The 20,801-nt window shown below is 41.3% G+C and overlaps 1 protein-coding gene across 4 annotated transcripts in view; it reads left to right on the forward strand.

Moving 5' to 3' along the window:
• The window catches only part of MGAT5B (alpha-1,6-mannosylglycoprotein 6-beta-N-acetylglucosaminyltransferase B), a 130,734-nt gene extending 119,226 nt beyond the window's left edge, over window positions 1-11,508 (forward strand). For 2 of the 4 annotated variants that reach the window (XM_072645111.1, XM_072645114.1), the window contains 3 exons: window positions 5,894-5,968; window positions 7,938-8,200; window positions 9,142-11,508. In XM_072645111.1, coding sequence (XP_072501212.1) covers window positions 5,894-5,968; window positions 7,938-8,200; window positions 9,142-9,340 — 537 coding nt within the window. In that variant the 3' untranslated portion in view covers window positions 9,341-11,508. The remainder of the gene's footprint in view (window positions 1-5,893; window positions 5,969-7,937; window positions 8,201-9,141) is intronic. The other 2 variants (XM_072645112.1, XM_072645113.1) reach the window with 2 other exon arrangements.
• The last annotated feature ends 9,293 nt before the right edge of the window (window positions 11,509-20,801 follow it).

A 20,801-nucleotide genomic window follows, 5' to 3' on the forward strand; every position in this document is an offset into this window, starting at 1 on the left:
TGTATCTCTAAAATGCTATAAAAATGCAAGCTACTATTATTTTCTTCAACCAAAGATGTCACCAAAACTAAAATTTCAAAGATCTAAGTCAAGGAGCGCAGCCCCATCCCTTCCTTCTCTCCCCTCCACTTTTCATGGATGACTGGGTACAACTCTGACTTCTAGTCCCTTACACTCCCGTAAGTCTCAGGTCTCCCTTCCCTGACTGTTCCCATTGTGGAGTGGGAGCATGGACATGGAGGACATTGAGCCTTGTGCATTTCTCTTCTTGCAGGGAAATTCTGGAAGAAAATGCAGAATGGAGGAAGATGAGGGAACTTAACACAGATGTCCTGGAGAGTCCAAAGAAAATAACCTTAACTCTTTCCTTTCTGTAATGACAGAAAGCAAGCAATCTGTAATCTATTTTAAGACTTATGCAATATATGTGCTAGGTGGGGTCTGGAAGCAAAATAGGGCATAAACAATGCTACAGTATAAACTTTGGGACCTCATACTTCTTGTCTAGGTTGTGGAAACCTCCCCACTTCTCTCTGGGTTGGGCTCACTACGGCAACCTGTTCTCACATCAATAGGTGATAGAGATGGACCACTACCACATGATTACATTCCCCTCCCAGATTTTTTTTTTTAATTAGGTCCAAGAGGCCATTCTTTGCCTCATTTTTTACCTGTCCTTAATCACTGAATGGGCACCGCCTTAGACAAACTGAGACCCGGGAAAGACCTTAATTTAAAAAGGCCATGGTTTCCCACTGCATCTGGGGCCTTCTCCAGTCATCCTGATCTGTATTTCATCACTGGACTCAGATGGCTCCAAAGGAGAAAGTAAGGCTGGTGACTTTGCACAGCCCTGCCTCACTTAAATCCAATTCACTTGCAAGTCATGGCATCACCTCTCTGATGTCATGGTCCTCTTTGAGAAGGAAAGACAAACTGCAGCAGCAGAGAGCCATAGTTGTTATCACTGGACTTGGCCAATGATGTTCAGTCTTGCCAATCAAGCAGGAATCAGTCAGTTGGAGCATTCTCTCCATTCGCACCCTGTGCCTTCATCTCCTGTTAGGTTCTGCTGCTGTCTTCTCTAGCCCATCTCCCTTTTGCTCTGTTCAGTGTTTTAAATGAGCCTCCTGATTCTTAGCAACTCACCTTTTATTTAAGAAGTCACAACTCTCTAGATTTCTCCTACCAAATTAACAGTCCTATTTCAATCACACTTCAGTCTCCAAATCTTTACTGGTCTAACACTTAGTACAGCCAGTACCTGGCACATATTAGGCACTTAAATGTTTGTTGACTGACTGATTTCTCATTTTTTAGTCTTGCCCTCATTAGTCATAAAACTTATATATGCAGGTTAAAAGTCTCTGACTTGAAATTCTCAACAAAGTCCTCAATTTCTTTGGTATCCTTGAAATTATGTTTCTTTCCAAGGACATTTTTCTAGTTTTAAATAAATAAGGGATTTTTCTTTGCCTCTTTATAACATTAAACTGTTCCCTTACAAGAAAGGTATTATTTCCATGTTGTTAACAAAGAGACTCAAATCCTCAGATCTAGACCATGGATTATTTTCTTGTCCAAACTGTCCAAAATCCCATCTGAAAGTTGTGTGTCTTCATATTCATTTTTGAGCAGGATACATTAAAGTTCTTTTTCTATTAGTTTTAGACATCAAAATGTTTGTACAAAACAGGGGCAATAGCCCACTCTCTTTGACAATATAAGTCTTGTCATTTTACACAAAAGCATTTTTCATGCCATTTTTATCATTAGCTTCTCCTTGTGAAAATAGCCTTCAAGAGACAGTGAAACTTACATTTCCAAACTGAATTAGCAAAGTTGGCATTTTTTCTAATGGCAGAAAGATACTTCAAGGTACTAAGAAGAAGATGATGTTCTTCTGACCAAATACATCTTTGATCAAAGCCCCTCTTTCCTTATCTTGTTACAAATCTGGAGCCCAGTATTCATTAACAGGATCAACACCCAATAGTCTGTTGCAACTGATTATGGCACTCACCTGTAATTAGACCTAATGGGTGTAATTTCTAGTCTGGCTGACTTCTCTGGCAGGATATTTATGGCAGAAAGTATCTGGCCGGGAGCTTTGCCTGCCAGCTGAGACTTTGAATTTAGGTTTGACAAGGGCTTCAAACGACTGAGGAGGAATAATTCTGCTGTCAGCAAGCATAGGGAACAACATTTTTAGAAGAAAATCTGTTCCCTTGGTGTGTTTATTTATAACTTAGGCCTGGAGCTTTGTACATAAGATGCTTCCAGATGGTAGCAGATGCTGCCTTCAGGAACATGGCTGTCTGAAACAGATTTCAGGAAGGACTCAGAATGTTGGAGTCCCTGCTGGGACAACAGCACCCTTTTTATGACTCTTTGAACCACTAGTTTAAGAAAGAGTGGAGTGTGGCAGGGTAGTGTAAAGGGCATGACCAGTATGGTAATACATAAGTTCCCTGAAAGTCTAGCTAAAGTGGTGACCGAGAGGGCAAGGCATATAATTAGACCAGAGACGTAGGAATGTCTGAGGCAGCTAAGTGGCACAGTGGATAGAGCACTTGGCCTGGAGTTAGGAAGATCTAAGCTCAAACCCGGGCTCAAACATTTATTAGTTGTGTGACTCCGAGCAAGTCACTTAACCCCTATTTTCCTCCTGTAAAATGGGGACACACTAGAGAAGGAAATGGGAACCCACTCCAGTATCTTTGCCAAGAAAGCTATATCTAAGAGGTCATGATGAGTTAGACACGACTGAACAACAATGTTGGAATGTCCAGGTTAGATGAACTGAGGTTAGATCTAGATGGTTCAGTGGATGGCATGTTGGACCTAGAGTCAGAAAGGCTCAAGTTCAAATCCAGTGTCAGACACTCACCAGTCGTGTGACCTTGGACAAGTTGCTTAAGTTCAGTTTGCCTCAGTTTCCTCAACTGTAAAATGGGGATAATAAGAGCATTTCTCTCCCAGGCTTGCTGTAAGGATTAAATGAGATAATAATTGTAAAACATTTAGCACAGTGCCTAGAACATAATAAGCATTATATAAATGCTAGCTATTATTAGTTGCTGTTACTTCAGTTGTTAGAGGCAGCTATTGGCCTTAGTGGAGAGAACGTTGGGCCTGAAGTCAGGAAGACTTGAGTCCAAATCCAGTCTCGGATAACTTCCTAGCTGTGTGACTCTAAGCAAGTCACTTACGCTCTATTTGCTTTAATCTACTGACAAACCACTCCAGTATCTTTTCTAAGAAAACCCCCATGCACAGCTGTGGTCCACGGGGGCATGAAGAGTTGGACATGACTTAACAACTACTACTATTATTATTGTTATTTTTATTACTGTACAGGCTCATGGAACCATTGATTGTCACATCAAAAAGATAATTCAATATTTGTTAATCACTCGGTATGTGCCAGGCACACAAGGCACAAAAGAAACAGTTCTTGCTCTCAAGCAACTTACTTTCTACTAAGAGGATGTGGCTTGTAACCAGATAAGTAAATGCAAGATAATTTGGAGGAAAAAAAATCCTAATAACTGGCTAATGGAAAAAGGCTTTGCAGAGGGATTGAGCTAAGCCTTGAGGGAAGATTGAGATTCTAAGAGGAAAAGGTAAAGAGGAAATCCATTCTGGATTTGAGGGAAGGCTTGGAAGCAGGTCAATTTTGGGTGACAGCTAGTAGTTTGGTTGTAACAGAGTGTGTAAATGGGTGGGGATGGGATAGGCCATAAAAGTAACTGGGAACCAGATTGTAGAAGATTTTAAATGCAAGACTAGGAAGTTTGTATTTTTACCCTGGGGATTATAGAGAGCTGCCAAAAAGGATTGCTTTGAGCAGAGGAATAATGTGATGAGGCCTGTGTCTTAGGAATGTTAAAACTACAAGTGTGTGGAAGACAGTTTAAAGAGTGAAGAAGGTGAAATCAAGAAATTATTAGTAAACTATTGTGATAGTTAAGAGCTAATGAGGACCTGAACTAAGGTGGGATAAGAGGATCATAGACCTAGAGCTGTAAAGGGTCTAAGAGATCATCTAAACCAATCTTTTCATTTTTCTCATTGAGGAAATCGAGACCCAGGAAATGTAAATAACCTACCCAAGGTCACACAGTTAAAGTATTTTGGAGGGAGGTAATTGGAGTTAAGCAACTTGCCCAGGGTCACACAGCTAGTAAGTGTCAGAGGCTGGATTTGAATTCAGGTCCTCTTGACTCCAAGGTTATTGCTCTATCCATTGTGCCATTTAGCTGCCCCACACAGGTAAAGTATTAATGCAGGATCTGAACCCAGGTTCTCTGACTCCAGAGACAGTGGTCTTTTCATAGTACCTTGCTTTCTCTTTAGAGTCATGTGAGTGGTAGATGGAAACAGATTGGAAGGATGTCCTAATTGGTAGAGTCAATAGCACTTAGCACCTTATTAGAATCACAGAATTGGAAGGAGCCTCAGCATTCATCTAGTTCAACTCATGCTCTTAGCAATACCCAGCAAGTGGTCATCCAACCTTTGCTTAAATAACTTCAGTGAGGGAGAATCCACATCTGCCTCCTTACGTGTTCCATTCTACTTTTGGAAAACAGTCATTACCAGGATGGTTTTTCCTGCTATCAAACCCAAATTTGCCAGTCTGTAAGTTTGCTTACAGTTGTTATAGCTGCTCTTAGTTCTTTATCTGAGGCCAGGCAGACTATGTCTATTCCCTCTTGTGGAGGACAGCTTTTCAAATACTTGAAGGTAGCTATCATGTCTTCCCCAGGCAGCTAGGTGGTGCAGTGGACTGAGGGTCAGGCCTGAGTTCAAATTCAGCCTCAGACACTTAGCAGCTGTATGACCCTGGGCCAGTCACTGAACTCTGCCTTGGTTTCCTCATCTGTAAAATGAGCTGGAGAAGGAAAGGACAAACCACTCCAGTATCTTTGCCAAGTTAAAATCTCAAATGGGGTTGCAAAGACACAGCTAAAACAACTGAACAACAACCTTACTTTCTTCAGGTTAAACATCCAATATCTTAAGCTTATCCTAACATAATATGAACTTGTATACATATATGTGTATGTATGTATGTGTGTATATGTATATACGCAGATATACATATACACACTATATATACTCTCTATATATGTGTGAGTATACACTCTCTATATATGTGTATGTACACACACACACACACACACACACACACACACATACAAACACACACACTCTCTTTCCTACTAGAATATAAGCTCCTTTTGGGGAAAGACTGCTTCATATCCACAGTGTATAGCACTGTATCCACATAATAGGAGCTTACTAAATGCTTACTGATTCATTGATCCTCACAAAAACCTGTGAAGTAGGTACTAGGATCATTATTTTCACTCTGTAGATGAGGAAACTGAGGTTTATAGAGGTTAAATGATTTGCCTGCGATCACAAAGCTAGCAGGTTGGGGTGAACTTGTCTTTCTGTCTCCAAGTACAGCCCACTATCCACCTTTCTATTTATTCCCCTCTGTGTATTTAAGAGAAGAGTTATCTCCAGTGGTTAAACAGGATCTTTTCCTTTTCCCTTAACTCCGTTCCCTTCTTAATGCTTTCCTTGGGCTCGAACTTGGCTAATCACGTCTTCTACGCTGGTATTAATCCCTGTTGCCTTGTGATAAAGTCCTGAAGTTCAGTCCAGTTAATGCTACACTCAGCATGATTGCTGAGGGGAGTAAGCTGCTTATAGCTTCTCAGTGCTTCGGATATTCTCCTCTCCACTAATTTTCCCCACCCTCCCCTAAATAGATTGATCTAGAGACTCCCAGAGGCCTGAGTCTCTGGAGGTAATAGCTCCTTTTAGGGGCAGGGGCTGACATCCCTGCCCTCTTCATTCCACCTATTTCTTCTTACAGGTAGATCCCTATCTTCCCTACGAATACACCTGTGAAGGAATGCTTGAGAGGATCTATGCCTACATCCAGCATCAGGTCAGTCCCCAACCCTCCTCCTTCTCTACCTTTGCAAAGAGTCAGACACAGCTAAAACAACTGAACAAGAACCTTACTTTCTTCAGGTTAAGCATTGAATATCTTAAGCTTATCCTAACATAATATAAACTTGTATACATACATATGTATGTGTATGCATATATATATGTATGCATATGTATTCTTCACTTTCTGCTCCCTAACCAACCCATCCCCATCACACATGAGAAGGAAATTGGAACAAATTATAAATTAAATGGTGGAGAGACCTCTTAGTCTTCCTATTCTTTGTAGACTAACCAGCCTTCACAAGACAAACTAATCTGGGGATAGGATTGGAGGTTAGGAGCAAACTTAGGTAATTTCAGAGCTAGATGAACCTTAGATCTAGCATGATCTATTACAATTGCTCCTTTTTTCAGTCAAGGAAGCCGAAGTGCTCAGAGGGGAAGTAATTTGCCTAAACTTTGTGACAGAGTCAGGAATACATATACCCTGGATCTTCTGACTCTTAATCCAATTTCAATCCAATCTTAATCTTTTCATTATACCATATAACCAGTGATATGCTCGTAAACATTTAACAACCAATTTTCTGAGAGGGAAAAACATGTGCTCACAATACCTTTTTATGTTTAATCTGCATTAACGTTTTCTCCATAACTTTTTAAAGTCTAGAGTCTAGACAATCAAGAAAACAGCAAATCAAGCCCTCATTTGTGGCATTTGCTGATTTCTGAGATGCACATGCTCAGACTGAAAATTTAACAATTTTCCAGCATGTTTGAGCAGGCTCTAGCACACCCTTGCAAGCCTTCCATCATCATCATTAAAAGCATTTACCAAACTAGTTCATAGACATATATCTCCTGCTCTATCTACCTCACAATCTAAGACAAGCATATTTATCCAGGGCATATTCGCAACAGAATGTTTCTACAAACATTCAGCAAGTTGTGAATAGACACTGTATGATTTACAAAAGTACCTTTCCAGGGTGAGGGTAGACACCAGAGATCCCTAGGCCCCATAGCAAGTATGTTTTCCTTTCCCTCATTCAGGCAGTGATCTCCTCCAACCTTTCCCTTTCTGAAAAAGAAACCAAGGGAAACATCTAAATATTAAAAACAAATAGGTACATGAGGGAGGCAAGGAGTACAGGGAGAAAAAGGAATTGCTGTTTGCCACTCAAAGAAGGGGTCAAGGTCCTCTTTAGCCTCAAATTCCCCAAGCAGAGCTCAGCAGTGGCCCAAGGATGCGAGGAGAGTAGGGGATCTAGCACAATTAATGGACCTTAAAAAATAAGCCAATAAAATGGGAAAAAGGAAGAGGGGAAAAGAGAAAGAAAATACAAGAAATGGGTAAAAGGTCATAGAGATAAGGAGGTGATGGCACCATAGAACATTTGACAAGTCAATCAGTCACCAAGCATTTGTTAAGCTTTTAATATGTGCCAAACACTGAGTGAGGGACTGCCACTGTAAAGAAAGGATCGTCGACTATGGTAGCTAGAAGGAGCCTTAGAAGGGAAAGGGGGAAGGGAATAGGTATGTATGTATCACCCACTATGTGCCAGGCACCATGCTACTTGCTTTTTTTAAAACAAATATCTCATTTGATCCTTCTAGCAACCCTTTGATGTAGGTGTTATTAATCCTTAAAGGTCTTCTAGTTAAGGTTCTCCTCTTGTTTTACAGAGGAAGAAACCTAGGGCTAGAGGGATTGTGACTCACCTAAGGTCACATAACTAGGAGTAGAGTAGGGTTTCGATCCCAACCCTTTCGATTCCAAATTCGTTGTTGTTTCTTTACATTGTGTTGTACAGAGGTAGTTTCACAACTGTTCCCCTCTAAGAGGAAAGGAAAGGGGGCACTGAAGCTAGTTCTCTTGGTGGTATTTTTGCCTAGCTCTGCCCTGTAACTTCATCTCTACCCATTTCCTTTTCCTAATTCTACTTTCCTCCTGGCAGGATTTCTGTACAACCACAGAACCCTCCCCACTGGTGGCTCCACCCCAACCTGCTCGCGTCCCCACTGCCTTGGCACCCAATGCTACACACCTGGTTTGGCCCCATAATGCCAGCCTGGGCTCAGAAGCCTGGCCTCCTCTGCATTCACTTCAGGGATGGCTGGCAGAGACTGGAAGGACCTGCACGGATACCTGCTTGGACAGGGGCCTCATATGTGAGCCCTCATTCTTCTACTTCCTCAACACGCAGGATGCTTTCTTGAAGTGAGTGTCTGTGCATCCCTCCTTCACTCCAGTGAATTCTGCCTCTAGGCAGAAAGGAGACCCTCAAAAATTCATAGTATTATAATCTCCTCATTTTAGAGCTGAGGAAACTGAGGCCCAGAGAGATTAAGTGATTTGTCTAAGGTTATACACATAAGTGACAAAACCAAGACTGGAAATCCTGTCTTCTGACTCCCAGTCCATGCTTTTTCCATTGTGCCATCCTTCCTCCCTTGCCTAGGTATACAGGAAGCCTCTAAGCTTCAACATTCCTAACCCAAGATGATTTTTCCGCCTCCTCTGACACTTCCAAAGAGGGCTGGTACCCAAGTCCAAAACATCCTGGATGCTTGGTTTCCATATACCTAGCACTTAGCACCCAGGCTAAAAGCACATCTTTCCATGGCTTCTGGGAATTTTAAAACTTTTTAAATCACAGAAGACTTTAAAGAAACTCATCTAAAAAGTTGCAAGCCCTCAGCAATCCTCTACCTCATCTGCATGTGGCCTAAGTCAAGGTCATCCTGGCCATATCTTAATATAGTGCCACATCTAATTCACTAAGGAAAGAACACTCTCCTCACTTCTAATAATACTCAGACTTGCTCTCAGAGCATATTCCCCTGACCAGACTTGGGTGGGAAGCCAAATGGTAAAATCAGGTTTGGTTAGTGCCCAGGTCATCTATCCCTATGCATATCTCTTCAGAAGGGGAGGATAGGGAAAAGAGTAGAATAAGCAATCCCAGTTGTACTCTCCCAGGAGCCACTCTGATGGAAATAAAGGAGAAAGTGAAAGAGTGGGGGAAGAGGGAAGGAATCTGTTCCTGGGCCAATAGGGAGCCAAGTTGGTCATGTGTGGGAGGGCAACTTCTTTAGACCTGCTAGAGTTGGGGAAAGCTGGGTGGCCAGGTGTCTGTGTGCTCCTTTCCCTCCCCACAGGTTGAATGTCAGTTGTGATCGAACTGAGTCAGAAATGAATCATCTGTACCCGGCCTTTGCCCAGCTAGGTCAAGAGTGCTACCTGCAGAAAGAGCCGATACTCTATAGCTGTGCTGGCTCCAACACCAAATACCGCCGGCTCTGCCCATGCCGAGACTTCCGGAAGGGACAAGTGGCCCTCTGCCAGGATTGCTTGTGATGTCATCAGGTTAAGCCAGGGGTAGAGGCTGCTGATAGCCTTCTTTGTGCCAACCTTCCTCTATCTGTATCCTCTTCTTCATCTCCATCCCCTGTCTCTCACCTTCACTGAGAACTATTGAGATATGCTGGCTACCCTGCCCCATTCCCAGGAGAAAGCACCAGCAGTTTTGGTTCTCCATGGCCCACCCTCCCTGACTCCAGGCTGAGACATTCCTGGTCCTCCTCCAAGGCAGGAAAATGGTAGTAGTGGAGTAACAAGCCTCCTTGGAGTGAAGAGAAAAAAGACTAGTTTCATGCCTTCAGTCTCAGTTCTAGGCTCCTGATTCTGACCACTGAAAGGCCTAGATACCAGAGGATTTAGCTGAGGGAAGGAGAGATGAATTAGAAGGCCCCTAAGAAAAAGCAACCTGGATCTAGGGGTCCCCCCACACACACACAATGGTGTCATCTTCTATGTCCTGACAAACCAGATGTAGACCAAGAGAGGGAAAATGTTAGACATCTTGGGCCCAGGGCAAGAACCATTAATGTGTAAAGAGTGGGAACAGAGAGCCAGGAATGAAGCTACTCTGAAGGTCCCTACAGAGAGGTCAAGGGAAAGGGTTTTGTCACCCTCCCTGACCTCAATGCATGAGACACATGAGGAAATTGAACCTTAATGCTGATTGCCTTTGGGCAACCTCACTTATTTATGGAATTTGCATGATCATTTTGGGTCCTCTTCTTCTGCAAGGCATGGTCAGGGTGAGAGAGTTAGATGAGGGAGGGGCCTGGTAATCTTTGGTGCTGCCTCTGATCTGTTGCCTTCCTTTTTCATGGCTCTTCACTGAACAGCCAAAGTAGCTGAACAGCTCCCAGGCCCCAGCACAACCCACCTTCAGTTAGCAGGGACCAGCATTGGAGGTGTGAGGACTGTTACTCAGGCCTTGGGAGCTGATCTTTCTGCCCTGTAATTCCAAATTCCCTCTTTTGGGCCTGGGCTTGAAACCTATTTATTTTCCCTGACCCAGAGGCAGTCAGTTTAGTTCTAAATCAGAAATAAAACAGCCTAGGCCCATGGTGCAAAGTCAGTGACCCTGCTATGCAGGGGCCAGGACTGTAAAGAGGACGGTATGACTCTCCCCAAGCCTTCCAGGCAAATCCTGAGAATTTCCAAATCCTTCTGTTGGCAAAATTTCTGAAGGCTCAGGCCACTGTAGCTTCCTTCCTTTGGTCCCTTATCTTCATTTAAGAGAAATGTGGTTTTCCAGAAACTCCTCCATGACCCCTAAAAAAGCCTTACCCTGGGGATAAAGTTCAGAGATCACTCCCAGGTGCTCCCACTGTGTAGTGATCCCAGAGATCACTACACAGGACTGGGCATGGGCATTCAGAGCTGGCTGCATAAGCACACTGCAAAATTTAAAGTACCACATGGATATCGGTTATTATTACAGACCCTGAATAAATTTGCCCTCTCCAAAGGGGCAACCCCCCTGCCCAAACAGAAACTGTCCCTCCTGCCTCCAGATTTCCCAAACCTCTGGTCAGCTCTTAAGGTTAATCCATTCCTATGCAGCGTGTCCTCAGCCCCAATCCCTGGGGACTCCCTGTCCTAACTCCCTTTCACTCTCATTTCTTTGACGTTACAAATATACTAGCCAGGCCCAGAGCCTTCCTGGCTTGGAACGATCTGGGTACCCAGGTACACTGCCACACCTCCCCTCCCTTCACTGCCTATCTGCCCCTGCAAGAGCTACCTGCTGTCCTGGAATGCAACACCAAGCGCCAGCCCTCCCCTTTACCCCTTCCCTTAAAAATTAAGGTGGGGGGAAAATGCTACTGAACAGTGGGGCAGCATTCCAGGATCTGGTTTTCAGTTCCCTGACGAAAAAAGCACCCCCATTCTGACTTAGTGGGTCTCAGCCTGCTCAAAAGCAGTAACCAGGGGACCAGTTAGAAAGTCTTTGGGGCTAGAAACATGACAGCAGGGGCCTGATTCCTGATTCCAGGGGGTGGGGGGGAGCAATAGAGAAACTCTTTTTTTCTTTTCCTTTTTCTTCCTTTCCTCCCTCTCTTCTGTCTTCAGCTCTTCCTTCCTTTCCTTCCTTTCTCCCTCTCTGCCTTCCTCTCTTTGTAAAGGATTTATTTCTTGAAATAATAAATATTTTATTGGGATGTCAGAAAGTTGGGGCTATTTTTCTTGGTCTTTTCTGGGTTGTGGGATGGCTTTGAATGCTCGGGGAAAGGAACCAAAGATCTGGAACCTGAAAGAAAAAGAAGCATTTCAAAAATGTTTTATACTCTGTCCAGACCTATAAGGGCCTTTTGGACCTTAGAAATTCCAGTTTTTACAGATGAGGAAACTAAGACCTGGAGAGCTGTGACTTGCTCAGAGTTACACATGGAGTTAGCAGAGCTGGATTTAGGAAAGCCACCTTTTACAGGAAGCCTTTCCCAACTGCACTCAATTCTAAAGGTCAAGAATGTCAAAAGTCATAATTTTTAAAAGTGGAAAAGAAAGGTGCTTAGCGGTACCAGATTTCAGACTATACTACAGAACAGTGATCAATAAAATTACTTGGTACTTGTCATGCAGGGGAGTCCAGATAAAAGTGTCATTCCACACTGAGATAATTTTAGCAAATATTATTGCTACCTACAAAGGGAGGAGGAAAACAGCTGCTAATAAGGACACTCTCAATGCGTCAGCACATGGGAAGGGCAAATCTCTACTCTGGTTGAAGGCCCAGAGCCCCTCTGGGCTCAAACTTTTATCTCATTTAAGGTAAAGAGTCAATATATAATACCAATAAGAAATACCAGTAAAATAAAAGTATTTTCTAAATTGCCCAATAAAGAGGGAAAGATATAGAAGAGGGAATTAGGAACAAGAAATAGCAAAGTAGGAAACTTAACCTTAACGGTACCATTTCAGCAAGAGGGTGAAGTGGGGGCTGAGGTCATACTAGTCAAACCAATTTTCCCTAGTCAATAGTACTCTTTAAAAATAGAAAACAATAATCAAAGAGCCAGATTAGAAACAGAAGACCCAGGAACAAATGAACACAGTAGCATTATGCAAAGTACCCAACAATACATTGGGAAAGGAATCCACAATGAAAAGTAGTCTGACAAATTAAGGTTAGAATATCTTACACTATATACTATACAGAATAAGCACTAAATGTTTACACAATCCAGGTATGAAAGCTAACTACATGAACAAACCAAAGAAGCAGCTATGTACTTGAGAAGAGTTCTTAACCAAAGAAGAAACTGACAGGATCATAAGCATTAAAATGGATTATTTAGATTATATAAAATTGAAAAGTTTTTGCACCAACAAAATTAATGTAGTCAGTGCATACCAATCAAACTTTTAAAAAAAGGTTAATTTATCAAAATGAAAAATTAACAAAATTCATCTAGAGGATCAAGACAATCAAGGGTACTAAAATAGGGAATTTAAAAATGGGGGGAAATTGGGAAATAAAATTCACAAAATTAGAAGGGAAATAAGTTACCTGGGAAAATTTTTTGTGACAGTTAAAGTCTGGTATCCAAGATATAAAGAGAAGTAATTCAATACAGATGAACAGAAGCCACTTCCCAATATACAAATGGCTGAAAAAATATAAGCAGCTATCAACACCCATATAAAAAATGCCTCAAATCACTAATAACTAGAGATATACAATTTAAGACAACTCTGAGGATCTACCTCGGAGCCACCAGATTGGGGACACAAATGGAAAATGGCAGTAGTTGGAGACAAGATGGGAGAATATACACTGATACACACCAATGATGAAGTGTTTACATTCTAATAGGGGGAGAAAAGATAACTGTACCTGGAGAATCATAATGACTTCGGTGGTCACAAATATACTTAAATAAAACAAAGATAGGGCCTGGATGTGATTTTGTCCTATATTCTTGGTTTTAGGAGAGGAAGCAAAAGGGAGGACAAAAGGAATATATACTATAGAAGAATAATAAAAACTTATTATTTCCCAAAGAAAGGATCTTTGAGAAGAGCTCTCCACTCCCACCTCTCCAATCCTCTCTTTGGGTACTTAGAATCACATAACCTTATTCTTATCTGAACTAGATAAAGGAAGGTTGAACACACACACACACACACACACACACACACACACACACACACACTTCTCCATAAAGACTTTGGTACAGAAATACCAAATTAAATTCAACAGGAATAGAGGTGGTGACAAGAAAAGGGAAAGGAAGGCTCATTGTCACAACCAAAATGGACCACCTTTGGAAGGTTGATCTTTAGATAATTTTTAAGTTATTAATTAATGAACATCAAGGACAAAAATGAAGAAAGAACGCTTCCATTTACAAAACAGAACAGAGAAAGAGAATTATATGAGAAACACCAAATCTGCGTTATGTATATAGCTTGTTTTCTGTTCTGTGCATTTTAAAATATGCTGCAGTGATGCTGCGATTTATTTCTTTTCAGCAATACTGTCACTATCTTCTCCTTATCCCTCTCCCCTAAATGCATCCCCCAAATAACCAGGGGAAAACACAATTCTCGTAACAAATAAACATAGTCAAATAAAACAAATCCTCACATTTCCACATCCCAAAATTTATGTCTGTCACCTCTCTTTCAAGAGTTGGGTAGAGTACGTTATCCATCATCATTCCTCTGGAGTCCTATTTGGTCTTCATGTGGATCAGAGTTCCTAAGTCTTTCCAAGTTGTTTTTCTTTACAATGTGGTTGTTACTTTATTGATTTTTCTCCTGTTCTGTTCATTTCTCTCAGTATCATCTTATACAAATCAGCACAGATTTCCCCAAAACAGATATATTCATCATTTCATGTGATGCAATAATATTCCTATATATCTATATACCATAATTAATCCTCAACTGATGAACACCCATTTTGCTTCCAGTTCTTTACCACAAGAAAAAGAACTACTACAGAACAAGGGGAACAATTTGTACAAGAGAAATATTGTAAAGATAACAAGCTTTGAAACTAAAGAACTCTGATCAACACAATGACCAGCCGCTATTCCAAAGGATCCATGATGACACGTGCTATCTACCTCCAGAGAGAGAGCTGGTGGGCTTAGAGTGCAGAGTAAAACATATTCTCTTTTTCTTTGCTTTTTTTTTGGGGGGGGGGCAGGGAAGGGAAGAACATGACTAATACAGAAATTTGTTTTCCATGATGATACATATTTATTATGATTTTTTCTTGCCTTCTCAGTTATTGTGGGAGGGGAAGAAGGGAGTGAGAAAACTCAAAACAGAAAGTAAAAATAAAAAGTTTTAAAAGAACTGCTATAAATTTTTTGTACATGTCTAGCCTGGTCTTTTGTACTGTCTAGCCTGGTGCTACTGCCTGAAAACCAGGTATATTATATCTCACCTCTCCCCTAGGTTTTTCTGGTTCCCTTAAGAGGATTTGGGGATGTCTAGTTTTCTACCTTTGTCTCCATCAGTAGGGGCCACTGACAGCATTCCCCAAATTGTATGGGATGGGTACCCTGCACCCAAGTTCCATTTTGCCAATAAAAGTCAGATTAACTTTTACAAAGAAATATTTATTTCAAAGTCATGATCACAATTATACAAACTTATACCATCAACATACGATGCTTAATCCCTATCCTCTTATTCCCCCTCAGTCTCTGAAGAGGGGAAGAAGATTGGATTCATAGTTTAGATCAGTTCCTATAAAGGATAGTTCCAAGTTCCTAGTCCAAAACCCACCTTAACTTGAGTTCCAGGGGCCCTGTCTTCTCAGGGCTTCCCTGCAAAGCTAGCTGACTGGCTGTGATATCCCATCTGGAATCCTGGCTCCATCATCACCATGACTCCAAACCTCAGTAGGACAGAGATTACTATAAACACCTAGAACTGAGAAAGGCAAATGAAATATAATAAACAAAGACCCTAGGGCCATTTCTAAGAGCCAAGGGAAAAATAAAGAGAGGGAAGGTGGGGTATTTCCTCCTCTCAGTTCAGTTCATGGTGTTCAAACTGTGGATAAACTTTGAATAAACTATGTGATTATCTGCTGAACCCAATAGAAAAGAGCATGTGGAGCCCAGGAAAAAGTTGAAACTGTCAGTCTGCCTGTTGTAAAGACACTGTCTGTTCCAGCTGCCTAATTGAAGAAGGCTACACCCTCCCACATGGTAGGAGAACACAGGATGCAAGGTGCTTCCATGTTAAGTGATCTGGTCATTCTCTAAGACCCTGTTGCATACATATAGGTCTTTTTTTCTCTTCATTGATTCCATTAGGGTGTAGGCTTAGTAGTGGATTGCTTGATCCAATACTAGCTAGGGAAAAGTTGGGTTAATCATGGAATTATTCATAAACTATCAGAACTTGAAGGAACCCCTTATATAGATCATATAGTTCAAACAAAAATCTCCCTCACTTTACGAACAAGGGAAAATGAAGTAAGTAACTTTCCCAAGAGCACAGTGCAAACAAGAGACTAGAACACAGATCTCTAGATGGGGTCTTGCTAGCGTAGCCCTCTTGCAAGGTTTCATTTGAACCAGTTCCTGTAGAGCTGCATTCCGGCCCTCCTCCCAGCAGGAACACAAACATCAACTTGATTGACAAAATATTCTAAGGACTTCTGTTCAGCCCTCCCTGCCAAGATCTGAACCAGAGCTATTTCCCCCATCACTAGCAACAATGGATATAAGTGATAATAATGAACTAGTTAACTATACTTATCAAGAATATTTACTTCAGGGTATTTTTCACAGAGAAGACTAAGCAAAATCCTGAAGGAGTAAGCAACAAAGATAGCGATGGTACACTAGAAAGAGTTTAGAATCAGGGGAATCATGGTCATGTTCTGGCTCTACTACTTGTTACCTATATGTCTTGAGGCAAGTCATTTAACTTCTCTGGGCCTCAGGGCACTCATCTGTAAGATGAGGGGTTAGAAAAGATGTTCTTTAATGGCCTTTCCAGCTCCAAATCCATAATACTATAATCTCCAGAGAAAGGTCTAGAATTTGTGGGGATTTCCCAGGTCTACTCAATGGAGGCCCTCCCAACCTGTCCCTGGGACATTCCCTAGGCTGCAGGTCAACAGGACTCCTTGTCAGTGCTAAATTTAAACTTCCCTTCTTTATTCCCCTTCCTCTCTGCTATCCCCAGATGCCCTTAATGTAAAATTGTAATTATGAAAAAAGCTACTGTAATTCAGGTTCAAGTTAAAAGTATTAATTCCCTGGGGTTTAATTACTCCACAGAAATTAACACAAATCAGGTGGAATCCATAAGGAGTCTCATTGTTATAGTCCGTACCTGAGTTTCATGAGATGGAAGGATGTAGAGATTTGGGGTGGGTATAATGACTTCAGCGACTCTACCCACCAAATGAAGCTCTCTCCATCCAGGATATCCTTTTTTAGTACATTGTCCCAATGGATTTTCAAAGACATTTAGCACAGAAAATGCTTTTGAGAGCAGTATGATGTCCAAAGTGATATTTGACCTGGCTTTAGAAGACCTGTTATAAGGGCTAAAGGGACTATTCCCTGATGGCAAAGGTCAATAATGAGTTCTTCAGGTACAAAGAAATGTGGGAAAGAAGCCTCCCTAAGAAAGGTTGATGCCTTTCTGTTCTTATCCGATCTCTCCTTTTTCATGGTCCCACCAATACCTGACCCCAGGGTGGGTTGAAAGGTAGGTGATTTTTTTTCTTCCAAACCTTTGAGTCTGTTTTTGGTGTTTTCTCTCCCTTAATAGTATGATCTCCCCCTTTACTTCTTTTTGCTCTGAATTAAGAGCTTGCTTTCAAGAAACTGAGGAAAGAACATGGGATGAGGAATAAGCAGGCCAGGATTATAGTCCTGCATCAGCCTCATACTCTGACCAAGTCTCTTTCTCTTTCTGGGTCTGTTTCTTCTTGGATAAAATGGATCAAGGGAGGTTAGACAAATCCAAGTTACCACCTAAATATAACAATACAAGGAAGCATTTTATATAAGTAATTGATACTTTTTTTTGGAGTCAATCAGAGTTGTGACTTTCCCAGAGTTACACAGCTAATAGTGTCTGAAGTCAAATTTGAACTCAGGTTCTCCTGACTCCAGGGCTGGTATTCTATCCATTGTACCACTTAGCTGCCCCAGGAATTTTTACTTTCTTATGAGTTTAAGTGGTATTAATTCCCCCAACGAGAAGCAGACAGGGGGTCATATTTACAATAATAAATGCCCGGGTTCAAGACCTGTCTGTTGCATACTTTGGCTGTGTGACCCATACGGGATTCAGTCCACACGGGTTTAATCCAAAACAAAAAACTCTCTCAGCAGTTCTTGCATCTTAATTGGAATTTTGGAATCCAAGTTAACAGAAACCAAGGAGCAGGTATGAAAGATTTTTTTTTTTGAGGTCAGCAGGAAATCCCTTCTCCATCCTCTGGAATCATTAAAAGTTATTCCTTCTGATTCAATGGTTACTGAAGTAGAAACACTAAATCCAAATTTATCCCTTTAGAAAACTGCTATTCATCTTTGTCTTTGTTCTAAGCATGCTATTAGTCTGGTTCACGGAGCAGGAAAGAGAATTAGGGGAGGTCAATTGAGATGGGGGCAGGAACATCCCAGAGAAATGCAGAATGTTCCTTCTGTGCTTGGGAGGATAATCCATATTCACAGATTGCTAGAGTTAAAAGGGACTTTAAACATGGCCACGTCGGATTGCAACCCATTTCTCCTCTCCATATTTAGGAACAATGTGAGGTCCAAGAAAATGAGGAGACTGATCTCAGATCACACAGTTAGTAGAGCAGCAAGGGTTGAAACCAAGGTTTTCAGACTCTTAACCCTTCGATCGGCCCACTATGGCTATTCATTGCCTTTCTGAACTTTCCTACAATGGAGAGGAAGTAGCAGTTATCTCACCTCCTGGAAAATGATCTAACTCATCTGACTGTCACATGACTCAGACAATTAAGTCTCTTCACCTCCATTGTCCTTCAATTTCCTCACCTCTTGAGAGAGTTGAATGACCTCTAAGGTCCCCTCAAGTCAGGAGTTTGCTTGGTAAATATTTAACCACCAGCTTTCCAAATGTATGCAGGGGACATTTTTAAGTATAACCTACATTATTTACATTTTCTCCATTGTTTTCTTAAGGCTAGACAATCCACAAACAATGAGTCAAGCCCTGGTTTACAGCATTTGCTGATTTTTTATTTTTGCTGACACCAAAAATTGACAAATTTAACAAAAATTAACAAATAAAAATTAAACCTACTCTCTTGAGTAGGTTTAAGTTGATTCCACATTCCCCTGCCTCCTGATCTATAGTCTTTGATACCACCACCATCAACAAGGATTTATTAACTGTTCTTGCTCAATTATTCTGGGCCTTGGCCTCAAATTCCCTCTCTGAGGAGAAAGGATACATAAAAAGGATAAAATGATGAGGTAGTGTGTTCAAGGCAGATGGGGCAGGAAAAATGCTGGATATCAGATATGAAGTAAAATGTAGGATGTGACCAACCATAAACTACTCATTGATGCGGACTTATCTGTGTGCTTTCACAAAAATCCTCCCAACTACCTGATATTCCAGAACCTTTCTCCCCTTCTCCCTTTCCTGTTCCTCCTGCTTATCTGTGACAAAGACATCTCAGGACTACCTGATATTCCAGGCATTCCAGAGTCATACTTGCCTCCCCCTCCTTTCTCCTGCTTTATCTTCCCCCTATCCTATCAAACTGTATATAGACCAGACATCTAACCTGACTAATTGCTCTGTTTCTCCCATGTGGAGCAGAACCCCTTGGTGTGTCACCCCAATAAACACCTTTGTTTAGAGACAGTCTGAGTGAATTCTTTTCAGGACAGACCCTGAAACCTACACCTCTATTTCTAATCATCCTAGTGCACCTCAACATTTTGAAGGCACCCATGAACCCCAACAATAACAACCCAAGATAGCATCTACAAAAGCCCAATGAGTGGAACTGATGAAGGACAGGTTCTCCTGGAGATGATTTCACAGAGGAAATTGGTCTACAGGTTGGTCTTGAAAGAGGTATAAGAATTATGTTCATTGATTTGTTCAGCAAAATACTGTGGTGAATATTAGAGAGACCTCCGACATAGTCCTTGCTGATTACTCAGGTTCAGGCACCTCAGTCAATAACTCTCTCAGTTACCCTGGGCTTAGTTCAGCAGAACAATGAATGTCTGAACCAAATTTTCAGTGGGATTTTATCACCCAACTGGAACTCTCCATGAATGATCTTTACTCCTTGACAATTATGCCTGTAACATATTCATAGGAGTTTCTTCATCTGTAAAATGAGGATATCATTTATATAATCTCCCTGCTGTGTGTAAAACACTTACACACAACTACATGTGTCAGTTGTTATTTCCTAGAAAATTTAAAATGTGTAAAGTACTTGAATTTCAATAATAGTATTTAGGTCACATATGCCTTGTGAAATATCCAGGACATGTTTCTCAAAAAAAAAAAAAAGTTAGACCAGAAAGCAAAAGAGAGCACGAGCACCGCACAAGAAGTATTAAAAGATGCAAATGTAAATCACCAGGTACTGCAGGTGAACAGGACAGGTCAAACTATCAATCACCTCTTAGCCTGAGGGGCCTGTGTGCTTATACCTAAACTGGGGAAAATTCACTCCCTACTCCCTTTTCAGAAACAATTTTTTTTTTCCTTAACAACTCTCTACCCTTTTGGTGGATGGAGATTCCCTGGAAGCTCACTTCTTTTTAAGGGCTTGGCATTTCCTTTCAAATCCAGTATATTAAAGGGTCTCAGCCTAGTAGCTTATATTGGCTCCATTTTTACTCGGAGTATTTTACCAGACAAATTAATGAATTCTCCACTCTATTAAATGTGAGGGTCTCAAACCTTTTGCCACTTATATTGGCAGTCCACACTATGTTTACAAAGCCTCAATAATTTATACATTCTTCCTTCCTGGACTTCCTCTTCCCTGTCCCATCTTTCTGTGTGCATTCAAACAAATACACAACATCAACAGATAATTATCCACTTTCATACAATTTCAAAAGCACAAAAACAAACTCAAAATTAACACTTAAGGAGATAAGAGTGCTAAAAGGACTAACCACTGTGACTGAAACCAGCAGGACAGAAGAAATAGTATAGTTTTCTTCTCCTTTGACCTACTCCCTACTGGGGGAAGGATAAAGATAGAGAGTAGGGTTCCCCTTAATTATGATAAGGCAGAGTCTTTATAGGGATCCTGTGAACTCTAAAGGAAGTCCAGAGATACTAGAGCCAATCAGGGAGGGAAAACCATTGGCATTTGTTTGTAAGACTGGCTTGGAGATATCCCCTGTGCTCTTCTGGGTCCAGGAACCTGTTACCTATTTACCAACTCACATTTACTCTCTATCAGTCTTTTTTTCCCCAGCAGAGAACTGCTCAAGAAGAAAACTATACTATT

The sequence above is a fragment of the Notamacropus eugenii genome, chromosome 2 (assembly GCF_028372415.1).
Source record: "Notamacropus eugenii isolate mMacEug1 chromosome 2, mMacEug1.pri_v2, whole genome shotgun sequence".
Taxonomy (NCBI): Eukaryota; Metazoa; Chordata; class Mammalia; order Diprotodontia; family Macropodidae; genus Notamacropus; species Notamacropus eugenii.